Source organism: Arachis ipaensis, chromosome B6 (genome assembly GCF_059453495.1).
Source record: "Arachis ipaensis isolate K30076 ecotype BB chromosome B6, ASM5945349v1, whole genome shotgun sequence".
Taxonomy (NCBI): Eukaryota; Viridiplantae; Streptophyta; class Magnoliopsida; order Fabales; family Fabaceae; genus Arachis; species Arachis ipaensis.
This window is the reverse complement of record NC_142441.1, coordinates 138554896-138568108: the sequence shown is the minus strand read 5'-3', so window position 1 is coordinate 138568108 and position 13213 is coordinate 138554896. Positions and strand designations below refer to the sequence as shown.

The 13213-nt window shown below is 32.2% G+C and overlaps 1 protein-coding gene across 1 annotated transcript; it reads left to right on the top strand.

Moving 5' to 3' along the window:
- Nucleotides 1-809: 809 nt before the first annotated feature.
- Nucleotides 810-4326, top strand: CRK42 (cysteine-rich RLK (RECEPTOR-like protein kinase) 42). Its single transcript, XM_016306854.3, has 6 exons — nt 810-1826; nt 1992-2105; nt 2215-2565; nt 2708-2942; nt 3367-3511; nt 3641-4326. Exons 1-6 carry the CDS (start codon nt 1058-1060, stop codon nt 4025-4027), a joined length of 2001 nt encoding a protein of 666 aa, XP_016162340.3. The 5' UTR covers nt 810-1057; the 3' UTR covers nt 4028-4326.
- The last annotated feature ends 8887 nt before the right edge of the window (nt 4327-13213 follow it).

The following is a 13213-nucleotide window of genomic DNA, read 5'->3' as shown; positions in this document are numbered from 1 at the left end:
AAATTATAATTTGACAAAAGAATTTATGTGCCTAAAATAAGATAGAAGAGATATTATTATCTAATTATAAAAAATATAGATATTAATTTTTATATAGATAAAATAAATAGATAAATTGTTTATCTATAAATAGAGGCTGATGCATGATGTACATATATGTAAAATTTATAAAATAAAATTTATAAAATAAAAAAATGATAAGAGGTTATTAGAATTTATTATTTTTAGTTATTATTTAATTATTAATTTAATTTTTTTAGTTTATTTTTTTAATATATTAATTTAATAATATATTTTATTATATATTTTTAAATATTAATAACTAATTAATTATAAAAAATAATAAATTCTGATAATTTTCTAATATTTTTAATAAATTAATATAAATTTAGAATGAGAGAGAAAAGTTAATAGTTAGCGAGTAGAATTATTATTGTTACAGTATTGTTTTTTTAATATATTATTATTGAAAAAAAGTATACTAAAATTATGTTGTATTGTTATTAAGATGTTTAATCGAAAGTAAATATTAGAGTACTTATCACATTATATCTAAATTAATAAAAAATATAAATAAATAATATTTAATAAATTTTAAATAATTTATCTTTTATTTTAAATATTTTATTTTTTATTTTAAAAGATAAATTAGACAATTTAAAAATCATAAAAAACACCATAGAATTCATTTACCTGAACGACCGAGACAAATTGACAAATTAATGATGGGACTTGTATTTACAATTTCCATGTTTCACAAGTGGGTAGACTCTAGAGTATAAAAATTAGCAGTGTTAGCAGTAGCACGCACTAAACACACACACCGTCATATCCCTGTAGTCCACAAATATGGGAGAAGACACTCATAAAGCACCAACAAGAAAAAGAAATCTCGAACTTGCCTTCTGTCACTCACTTTGTTCCCCTTCTCTTCAACTTCAACATCCTCTTACACACACTGAGAAAAACGACACACACAGGGTTCACCAAAATTATCATCTGAAAAATCTTGGCCAAAAAACATCAGTCAGATATAGCATAACAAGTCAGAAAAGAAATGAGTCATAAGAAGAAGAAAATCTCATCTTCGTCACCATCATCATGCGTAATCTTCGCAATATTTTTTTTCAGCCTCTCATGTCGTTGCCATCTCACACTCTCCGATCCAAGAATCTCAGAAGCAGGACTCAGCTGCGGCACAACGAAGGCCCCACTCTACTCCAACTACATCCCAAGCTTCATCAAAGAAATGGAGTTCCTCTCTCAGCAAGTAACCGCTCATAACTGGGGTACACATTCCGTCGACGGCGGCGGTGGCACCGTCTACGGCCTCGCGCAGTGCTTCAACGACCTCTCCCACACAGACTGCCTCCTCTGCTACGCCGCCAGCCGGACCACCCTCCCCCGCTGCCTCCCCTCCCTCTCCGCCCGCATCTACCTCGACGGCTGCTTCCTCCGTTACGACCGTTACCGCTTCTACTCCGAGGAGACCGACCCCGTCAGGGACACCGTCAACTGCACCGGAGGGAATGTGGAGGGGGTGGCTCATCAGAGGAGTGTTGGGAGGGTAGTTGACAGTGTTGTTCTGAAGGCCGTCACTAAAGGTGGCGGTTTTGCCGTGGGAGAGATTGATGGAGTTTACGCTTTGGCGCAGTGCTGGAAAACCGTAGGGAATGATGGTTGCAGAAACTGCTTGAGGAAAGCTGGGAAGCAAGTCAGAGGTTGCTTGCCTAAAAAAGAAGGGAGAGCCTTAAATGCTGGCTGTTATTTGAGGTATTCAACGGTGAAGTTCTACAATGAGCAGCGTGTAGTTGAAGCTGGAAGCAGTAAGCAACTTTTCTAAATTTTCATGATCATAATTGATATTAATTTGTTACGGATCTAAACTCTATTTAAAGGTTTGTGGTTGACTAATGGATTCCTCTTAACACTTGACCAACTTGGGTTGGCTAACAAAAATTGTGTTCTTATTGATGTGGGTTCTTTTTCAGGGCCTCTTAGGAGAGGAGTAATAATAGCAGCAGTGTTAGCAGTAGCTGCAGTTATAATGCTTTCTATTTCAGCCTCTTATGCGGCCTTCACCAAGTTCTCAAAGATTAAAAAAGGTGAACATACATTCTAACTATGAAATTAGTTTTTGACGTTGTACTTGTACACCAATGTTGTGTGTATTAACTTTCCAATGACGTGTTTCTTTTCTTCTGCATCGCGAAGAAAACAATAATCGTGGTCAGATTTGCTCTTCCATAAGGGAGTCTAGCTTGAATTACAAATATGAAACTCTTGAGAAAGCCACGGATTATTTCAACCCTTCAAGAAAAGTAGGCCAAGGCGGAGCTGGTTCGGTATTCAAAGGTGTTCTCCCAAATGGGAAAGTTGTTGCTGTTAAGAGGTTGGTCTTCAATAACAGGCAATGGGTGGATGAGTTCTTCAATGAAGTAAACTTAATTAGTGGAATTGAACACAAGAACCTTGTCAAACTATTGGGTTGCAGCATTGAAGGCCCTGAGAGCCTCCTTGTTTATGAGTTCCTTCCCAACAAGAGTTTAGATCAATTTATCTTTGGTAAGTTCTCTTTCTTAAATAAATGTATATGCATAGAAATATTAATCTGAAAATGTATCAAAAAGTGACCAGGACAGGTAAAAGAAAACAAAGTAATTCTTTAATTACAAAAACTCACGAAGCTATTATGTGCGCCTTGCAGAAAAGAACAAAACTCAGAACCTAAACTGGAAGCAGAGGTTTAATATCATTCTTGGAACAGCAGAAGGGCTTGCATATCTTCATGGAGGCTCCAAAATAAGAATCATTCATCGAGACATCAAAAGCAGCAACATTCTTCTGGATGAGAATCTTACACCTAAGATTGCGGATTTTGGTCTTGCTCGCTGTTTTGGTGCTGATAAGACACATTTGAGCACTGGAATTGCTGGAACACTGTAAGTCCCCGGTTTATTCAGCATTTTTTATATTGTAGACCGTTGGATGAAAAACATAGAATATATAGGACTCATAAAATCATTGTCTTTCTTTAGATTTTGAGTCAAGGTGTGGCATCCAATCCACTATTGTGAATTTGTGATTACTAAAATATTTTGGTTGAAAAAACTGGAAATTAGCCTTGATTTAGTTCTTTCAATTTTTTTTGAAAGAAGGAGCTCAACAAAATAGTGGAGTATTATGACAAACTAAGAAGATAAAATCAATGTCCACAAAAGAACTCAAAATCTGCACTCAATAAAAATTGTACTAATCTCCTGCATTGCCATCGGCTAACACTAGGATCTGATCAACCCTATGCTGTCGATGGAAATTCTAGATGCCCTTTTACTATTAACAATTTATTTTTCGGTTTTGGAACAGAGGTTACATGGCTCCTGAGTACCTAATTCGAGGACAACTTACCGATAAAGCCGATGTCTACAGTTTTGGAGTACTTGTTCTTGAGATTGTATGTGGCAGGAGGAATAATGTCTTCAGAGAGGACTCTGGTTCCCTTTTGCAGACAGTAAGACTTGAAACAAGCCTTGTTAATTTGTGTGTGTGCGCGTGCACGTGCGCTTGTGCTTTGAGTCTATGCATGCAATATATATGATGTTTGATTTACCAATGTGGAAAATTTCCCTTTTTGCAACAGGTTTGGAAACTGTACAGATCAAACACACTGGCTGAAGCTGTTGATTCTTCTTTGAGAATTAATGAATATCCTTCAAATGAAGCTTTAAGAGTGCTTCACATTGGATTGCTGTGCACACAAGCTTCTGCTTCCTTAAGGCCATCCATGACTCAAGTTGTGAACTTGTTAACTAATTCGAATTTGGATTTTCCTACACCAACTCAACCACCTTTTATGAACACGGGTGTGCCTGACTCAGATAGCTCAATTAGATCTTACAGCACAAACAGCTTTGTGTCAAATGCATTGAAGAAGATCGGAGTTTCCAACAGCTTCTCAGAGTCATCGAGTTCGCGCAGTTCAGATAGGCCATCATCAAGAATTGAAGAACCAATTGTCCAAGCTTGATTTCCCATATAATCCAATGTTTCGGGAGCTCGTTATAATTAGTTAGGAAGTAAATTATTTCTGAGAACCGTGACTAAAGTTGAAAAAGTAGTTCACTGATCACTAACCATAGAAATTTAAGTAATATAGCATATTTGAATTTTGTTTACAATATTGCCAGAATCTGAATGGACTATTGATTCTTCACTAGGAATTTTTAGTAACCAGAAAAGAAAGGACATATGTGTAATTCTCATGGCACATAGCTCATACTTGTTGGATAGATCATAGAATAACATATATTTTTTACATTTTTAAAGTTTAATTTCGATGAACTTATAAGGTAAAACTTTTTATTTTCATCTAGATAACTTTTCAATTAATACATTTCAAAAATATTATTTTTGCTAATGTGATCATTTATAATTAAATATATGTATAAAATTATTATATTTTAAATGAGTTTAATTCTAATTAGGTGTTAAAAAATCATCTAATTAAATTTATATATTTAGATAATTTTTAAATAATAAATTTAAAAATTAATTATTTTTGTTGATATAATAATATACTCTTAAATGACCGTATAAAATTCTTTTATATTATTAGTATATGTAAATTAAATTTATTTTAATTACTTTTACATAAAATATAAACAAATTATTAGTCAATAATTTATAACTCAAATAATAATCTCTTTATATTTAACTAAGAAATTGTAGGTTTAAATTTCTCTATCTTTAATTAAAAAAATTACTAGTTCATATATTTTTTAGGTATCTCCACTAAAAATTTATCACAAGTGTGATGTAACCACCTCAAAAGCCACACCTCTGTCTTAATCTATGTGCACTTTTGGCATTGGATAACACAGTTGAGAACCATTAAATCATTAATATGCCTCTGTAGAGGATTAAAAGAACATTGATGTTGTGTAGGCCCTGTTAGGAGAAATTCAAATTGATGTTGATGCTAACCAATTTTGAATTTTCATATTTAGAAAATTTTTTATGGCAGCTACAATGTGATGAAAAATTGTACATGATGCACTTGTTAACTGCACAAGCCAGTAATGTAGATTGGCACAGGTTTAGGCTTCAGTGGGCCCCAGCCATTACTTGGGGTGTCATGTGAGGTTCACGTGAATGAGCTTTTGTGGTCCTGCTCACATTATGACAATAGCAACGCTTAGCTACTTGCTTCACCAACAATTTCCGTCAAATAAAATCTATTTATTTGGAAAATGATAGATTAATATTGTCTTAGTCTCCTAGTGATTCGTTTTTTTTCTTCTTTATATGTTGATTAAATTGTTGAGAGAGAAAGTGCAAACATCCTAATAGAAAAATAGAAATGTCATAAGCGTTAATGCATAAACATTATTTGTTTGGGTTGGGACTCAGGCGTTAAGCTTTGGTGTCCTTGACAGGAGGAAGTACCTACAAGAAATTACAATATCAAATTAAAAAAGTACATAAACTATGAAAGGAGAAAGATTAAGTGTATATTTGGGTGTTATTATTTTAATTAAAAAAAAGTTTTTTTAATGAAAAAAATAATTTTTTTATTTTTTAAATATGTTTAACAAATTTTTAATAGTAAAAGTAAGAATACTAAAAAAATTAAAAAAATATATTTTTTGAGAAACTATAATTTATATTTTTTTTAAAAGATTATTTTAAAAAAAAATATTTTGTAATCATTGATAGACAAAAATATCTGTACTAAAATTTTGAAAAGACATTTTTTATCTTTTTTTTTTTTCCCCAAAGATAGTAGGTTATATTTCATTAATTATTGAAAAATGAAATATAAAGATGTTCAAAAGCAGGACAGCATAATAAAAGGTGGGGATTTTCCAAAAACACTACACTGAAGGTATTCATCCAACAGTGCGTGGTCGAAAAACGAAGAAAAATCTTAAAGAAGAAAGAATGATAATTCAAATTGAATGCAACTAAGAGCTTGCCTCATGGAGATGACGACCTAAACTGGGAGTTCTTTGGATTTCACGGAGCAACTTGACAGAGCTTATTAGAATGGCAAACGGCATAGAAGTAGAACCTTCAAAAATCAACTGGTTGCGAGCTTTCCAGCAGTTCCAGCAAATGATGGCAAGCAATTGAGGATTACGGTAAGCATTTTTCAACGGGTTAAGTATCTCTGTTGATGCAGTCCACCATGTCCAAAAGTCATTAGGACTCTGAGGGGGAAGACAGTCACGAAAATAACTCTGAGACCATACGTCTTTAATTCTAGAGCAATCGATCAAACAATGAGTGACTATTTCCGTTGCTTCATGATAGCAGGGGCATATTGGTGATGTAGATAGGATGCGGTGATGAATCTGAGCAAGCACCGGAAGTCGGTCATGGAGAGCTTTCCAGATAAATAGCTTAATTTTGTGAGGCAAGTTCAACTTCCATAGATCAATCCACGACTTTTTCTGCTGCATATAATTAGGGCAAAGCTCCAGAGGCGGATGGTAAAATAAATAGCCAATTCTGTAACCTGAAGTTGTATCATATTGTTTGGATTTGTTCAAATCCCATTGCAATTTGTCCCTAGTCTACTGAATTTTAACTGACAAAATCCTGTTTGCAACGTCTTGGGAAAATAATTCTTGAATGAGATTCTGATTCCAATTTCTATCTTCAGTAATTAGATCTTTAACTCTTGGAACTAACTCAGAAATAGCCTGTCTATTTGGCATGTCAGAAATCATTAAAGGATACGGAGGAGGCAGCCAAGGATCCTCAAAAGTTTGGATATTCTCACCAGTACCCACAGCCCAATTAAGACCTTTTTCAACAATATTTTGACCTTCCAGTATGCTCCTCCATCCCCAAGAAGGTAAGACTCCAATTTCTGCTGTTATAGCATTACCATTGCTAAAGTATTTACCTCTTAAGATTTTGGATAATAAGGAAGTAGGCTGTGTTACAAGTCGCCAAAACTATTTGCCTAAAAGTGCCAGATTTTGGATTCTGAGATCTTTAAATCCAAGGCCTCCTTCTTTTCGTGGGCGAGTCATAGTGTCCCAGCTAATCCAAGCCATCCGCCTTTCAGAACCTTTTTGTCCCCACCAGAACTGAGAAAGTAGAGAGTGAATTTCCGAAATTAAACCATCAAGCAACTTGAAGCAAGACAATGTATAAATAGGAATAGCTTTTCCCACTGCCTTATGCAATACGTGTCTACCACCTGACGAAAGAAGATTACACTTCCACCCCTGGATTCTTTTCTGAACATTTTCTTTGATCATACTAAAAGAAGCCTTTTTTTATTTAGAGACTGTAGAAGGAAAACCAAGGTATTTATCCTGAGTCCCAATATGATTAATATTCATAGAGTTAGCCAGTAGTGTACGAGTAGTGGAGGGAGTGTTGTGGCTAAAGAATACAGCATATTTATTAAGATTTACCCTCTGGCCACTGATGCTTTCATAAGAATTCAATAAATGCAGGATATTTGAACATGCTTCAGGATTAGCCTTACAGAATAAGATAGAATTATCAGCAAATAGGAGGTGGTTGACCTTGGGACATCGCCTATGTATCTGAAGACTCTGAATTAGTCTGTTTTGTTCTGTCTTGTGTAGCAAGAAGGAGAGACCTTCTGCACAGAAAAGAAAAAGATAGGGGATAGAGGATCTCCTTGTCGAATACCTCTATTTGGTTTGAAGAAACCATAAGGTTGTCCTTCCACAATAACAGAATAAGAAACAGTTGTCACTAATTCTCGAATCCACATGATCTACTGGGAGTCAAAACCAAACTTCTCCAATATAAACCAAAGAAAATGCCATTCCACCCTATCATATGCCTTACTCATATCTAATTTTAGCGCCATTTCATTTTTGAGTCCCCTTTTTTTGTTCTTCAAGTAATGCATACACTCGTGAGCAATTAGGATATTATCAGAGATTAATCTGCCTTTAATAAAAGCACTCTGCGTAGGGCTAATTAGTCTATTCATCATACCCTGAAGTCTATGTACAAATACTTTGGAGATAATCTTGTAAAAGACTGAAGATAGGCTTATTGGTCTTACCTGAGTCATATCTTTAGCATCAGAAATCTTGGGAATAAGACAGATCTGAGTCTGGTTAAAACCCTTCAAAATTCTGTCCCCTGAAAAGAAGCTCTTAACTGCTCGAAATACATCACCACTAAGTATGTTCCAGAAGCTTTGAAAAAATTTTGTTGTCATACCATCATCTCCTGGAGCACTTTGAGAATGAATGCTAAATGTTGCACATTTCACTTCCTCTATAGTCACTGGTCTTTGAAGCCTACGGTTCATGTGAGCTGTAACCTTAGGTTCAAAATCAGTAAACAGAGGTTCAGGGTTCTCATGACAAGTGGAGGAAAAGATGTCCTTGAAATAAGATTCAGCCACAGAAGCAATACCAGCATTTGAAGTAGCCACTTCACCATCACTGCCAGTTAGTTGCCAAATTCTATTCCTTCAGGTTTGATTTCTAAATTTCTGATGGAAGAAAGCTGTATTCTGATCACCAGATTTGAGCCATTTGACTCTAGACTTATCTTTCCAATAAGATTCCTCGTTTTGTAATGCTTTTTTCAAGTTTGTCCTCTATTTCTGAAATGGTGTCGCCTCCATGAATTCCTTCTAAACGAAGTTCCTATAATTCAGATTGTAGTAAATCAATCTCCACCTTCGAATTAGATTTGTGTTCTTGTTGACATCTGACAATCTTATGCCGACAACGCTTTATTTTTTGAGCTAGGATATATATGGCTGAACCATCAATCTGTTCGTGCCAAACCTCTCTAACAATCTGCCTTATTTCATCATTGAAACACCATCTTTCTTGGAATTTGAATCGACGTTTAGATCTCTCAGTTCTTGGATTAGAGTCTAAGAGAAGAGAGGAGTGATCCGAGCCTGATTCTGACAGTCTAAGAACCGTTGCATTGGGATAGAGTTGCTGCCAATCAACTCCTACCAGGAATCGGTCCAGTCTTTCCTGTATCAACTCATCAGCCCTCCGTTTATTCGACCAAGTGAATGGTCTTCCGACCATACCAATATCAATTAGGGAATTATCATCAATAAAACTATTAAAGGTTTCAATAGAAGAAGGAGATTTAGCACCCCCACCTTCTTTCTCTAATTGTTTAGAAATAGCATTAAAATCACTCATTAACACAACCTTACCATCGAACTGTTGGGTGACTGAAGTTAATTCAACAAATTGAGCCATTCTATGTTGATCATTTGAATTGAGATAAACACCTAGAACACCATAGGGATAATTAGAACCAGCTGTCAGAACTGATGCCGCAATGAAAAATCTACCATGCTGTATGTAAAATCTGAACAGTGCGACCATCCCTCCATGCCATTGCCAAATCCCCTGATAATCCATCCGGATCCACAATAAACCATTCCTTGAAACCACAAGATCTTACTTTTCCTTCAACTTGTCGAGATTAATTTTTTGTTTCACAGATAAAACCAATCTCGGGGGAGTAGGATTTACAAATCCCTTTAAGATTGTGGATTGTCAGGGGTCTCCCCAAACCCCGACAATTTCACGAGAGCAGTTTCATATTTCTTTGGGTGCCACTTGAAGGCTGGCACCCTCCACCGTCATAGCATCAGAGACAATATCATTGAGACAAATTTTCTATGAAATATCTTCAGTACCATTACCTCCACTCCTCCGTTTTGAAATCTATCACAGACTTTCTGGCAAGTTGTTTCAGGTTTGTCTTTTTGTTCTCCTTTTTAAGCTTGGATATGACGTTGTTATTGTGTTGGACATTAATCATGGGATATGATATCTTCAATAAAGCATTAGAAGAAGAATTAGTATCAGTAGCCGTACCTGTGTTTTCTGATTCACCCTCATTTTCTGCTCTAGAACCCGAATTGGCAGCAATTTTTTCATTATTCTATTTTTTTTATCATCTTGCACACTCATTTTTGAGAAACTATCAAAAAGCCAAGCAGGTGGAAATTTTTTCTTCAGTTGAGTTGGAATAAAACCATCCCGAGGTTGGTTAGGATTGAAGGAAGCTTTCTTTTCAGTTAAATGCCTACCGACTTGATCTGCCTTAAGCCATTCACCAACTCTATCTTCCTTGATATTGTTTTGGGCAGAATCATCAATAAAAAATTGGCAGTTCTTAGATTCATGCCCCAATTTCGCACAATAAGTACAGAACACACCTATACATTCATAGCGTACTCCAATTTTCAGCATTTTTTGATTAGGATCAAGCAATTTCAGTGTATCTCTCATTCTTTTATCACCGTTCAGTTCCACTTTAGCCTTCACTATGCGTGTATCTTTGCCTCTAACTTCAAATAGAGTAGCATCTTCAATTTGACCAAATCTCCCACCTAATTTTCGACCAACCTCAAGCATTTTGTATTGTTCAGGCAATCCCCAAAATTGTGTCCATACAGGAAAAGAAGAGATGTGATTATCCTCCATGTTTATTGACTGCTTCCATCTGCGAACATGAATAACAAAACTCTTGAATAACCAAGGTGAACCCCTTTCAATTCGAGTCACATAAGAGTCATTCTCAAAGAAAAATTAGAACAAGTTCCTGAATTTTTTGACTACTCTGAATCCTTCTGATTTATTCCATATTGCATAGAGAGCTCCTTCCATGGTACCTACGAAAAAGATCCGATCTGAGAAAATTCTTCCGGACAGGCTCCGTGTACATGCTTGAATTCCTTCAGAAACATCTTCATAAGCTAAAACGATCAAATCATCCTCCTGATCACTATCAATTATATGAGGGTTTTGAGAATCTGATTTGTTGCTCATGGTTTAGAGAAAATCAAAATTGGTATTTAATGATTTCAGAGAGAAATAAGATATATGGAATGAGATAAAATCTTTAATGATTTGATATAAAATATAATCATATATAAAGTCATAAAGATAAAAAAATATACTAATATCAAAATATAAAAAAATAAAAAATCTAAAATGATTCACAAATAAAAATATAACATATTCATTTAGTTTTTATAATATATATATATATATATATATATATATATATATATATATATATATATATATATTTCTAATATTATTCTTTTACACACTCAATAATAAGTCATCAGATTTTTTTATTTTACCTTTTTTTTTCATATTGTTATTATTATTTGTTTTTTTTTCATATTGTTTCCATCTTTAATTTGCTTTTTTTTTATTTCTTTTACCCTTTTGTTACCTTTTTTCATATTACTTTCATATGGTTTCCATCTTTATATTAGTTTTTTTTTTTATTTTTTGGTTATCATTTCATTATTATTAATTTGTTATCATTTACGTTATTATTATTTACTTTACATTATTATTATTTAATTTTTTATCATAGTACTTTATTTTTATTTAGTGTGTTATCATATTCACCATTATTATTTACATTATAATTTGTTTCATTAACTTTATATATTATAAAATTTGATATAATTTATAATTTATATAATATGCCTCCAAAACTAAATCCAAGAAGAAATTATAGTCAAGTGAATATTAAAAACGAGGTGCAACAAATGAAAAAGAAGTAAAAACAAAAACAAAATAGGATGATTGAAATATTAAAATATTTTTGATTATCTGTGTAGAAAAAATACGAGATGGTAATAGGTCTAATAAATATTTTAGTAAAATTGGTTGAAAAAATCTACAAAAAAAAAATTAGAGAGAGAGTAGGACCCCATATGTGCATAGACAACTAAAAAATAGATTGGATGCTCTTAAATCTTATTTTTAAATTTGAAAATAAAATTTAAGAGCATCCAATTTATTTTTTAGTTCTCTCTCTCTCTTTTTTTTTTTTTTGTAAATTTTTTCAACTAATTTTATTAAAATGTTTATTAGGATTATTACCATCTTATATCTCTTCTACACAAATAATAAAAAATATTTCAGTATTCTAATCATTCAATTTTATTTTTACAATTTTTATTTCTTCTTCATTTGTTACATCCTCATTTTCAATATTCACTTTACTAGAACTTTTTCTTAGATTTAGTTTTGGAAGCATACTATATAAATTATAAATTATATCAAATTTTATAATGTATAACGTTAATGAAACAAATTATAATGTAAATAATAACAGTGAATATAATAACACACTAAATAAAAATAAAGTACTATGATAAAAAAAACAAATAATAATAACATAAATGATAACAAATTAATAATAATGAAATAATAACCAAAAAATAAAAAACTAATATGAAAACAGAAACAATATGAAAAAAGATAACAAAAGGGTAAAAAAATTAAAAAAAAAGCAAATTGAAGACGGAAACAATATGAAAAAAAAGCAAATAATAATAATAATATGAAGAAGAAAGGGTAAAATAAAAGAATCTGATGACTTATTATTGAGTGTGTAAAAGAATAATACCAAAAAATAATATCCTTTCAACCTTCTTTTATATATATATATATATATATATATATATATATATATATATATATATATATCACAAAAACTAAATGAATATGTTATATTTTTATTTGTGAATCCTTCCAAATTTTTTACTTTTTTGTATTTTGATACTAGTATATTTTTTTATCTTTATATATAATTATATTTTATATCAAATCATTAAAGATTTTATCTCAAAATATTGCATGATTTGAATATTAATGTAGTACATTCATCAATAAAAGAAAGGAAGGTAAAAGATATCTTTTCAAAATTTTAGTAAGGATATTTTTGTCTATCAATGATTATAAAACATCTTTTTTTAAGGAAAAAAGATCTTTAAAAAAAAATGTAAATTGTAGCTTTTCAAAAAAAAATTTTTTAGTGTTTTTACTTTTACTACTAGAAATTTGTCAAACACACTAAAAAATAAAAAAAAACTTTTTCATTGAAAAAAGATTTTTTTTTATCAAAATAATGAAATCCAAACAAACATAAAGATCATTTAAAAAAATATATTTTTTAAAAATAATGCCCAAACACACTCTAAGTTATTGTGAATACTAACTAAATATAAGAATAAATCATCTTAATTTTTTTTTCTTTGTGATGTTTTCAATATTTTTTTTATTATACAGCATCTTCTCTCACATGTCTTTTTTTTGTTCCATTTAAAACGTATGCTTCGCAACATCAATTGAGAAAATAAAATTGAAAAAATCTATTTCTACTGAATTTTGGATTTGCCTAAGTATTTATGATA

Excerpts from the sequence above, each read along its gene's own strand:
- CRK42 (XM_016306854.3), top strand. The coding sequence starts at position 1,058 with ATGAGTCATAAGAAGAAGAAAATCTCATCTTCGTCACCATCATCATGC. Across the intron at positions 1,827-1,991 it reads TGTAGTTGAAGCTGGAAGCA|GGCCTCTTAGGAGAGGAGTA; the intron begins GTAAGCAACTTT and ends GTTCTTTTTCAG. Across the intron at positions 2,566-2,707 it reads TTTAGATCAATTTATCTTTG|AAAAGAACAAAACTCAGAAC; the intron begins GTAAGTTCTCTT and ends TGCGCCTTGCAG.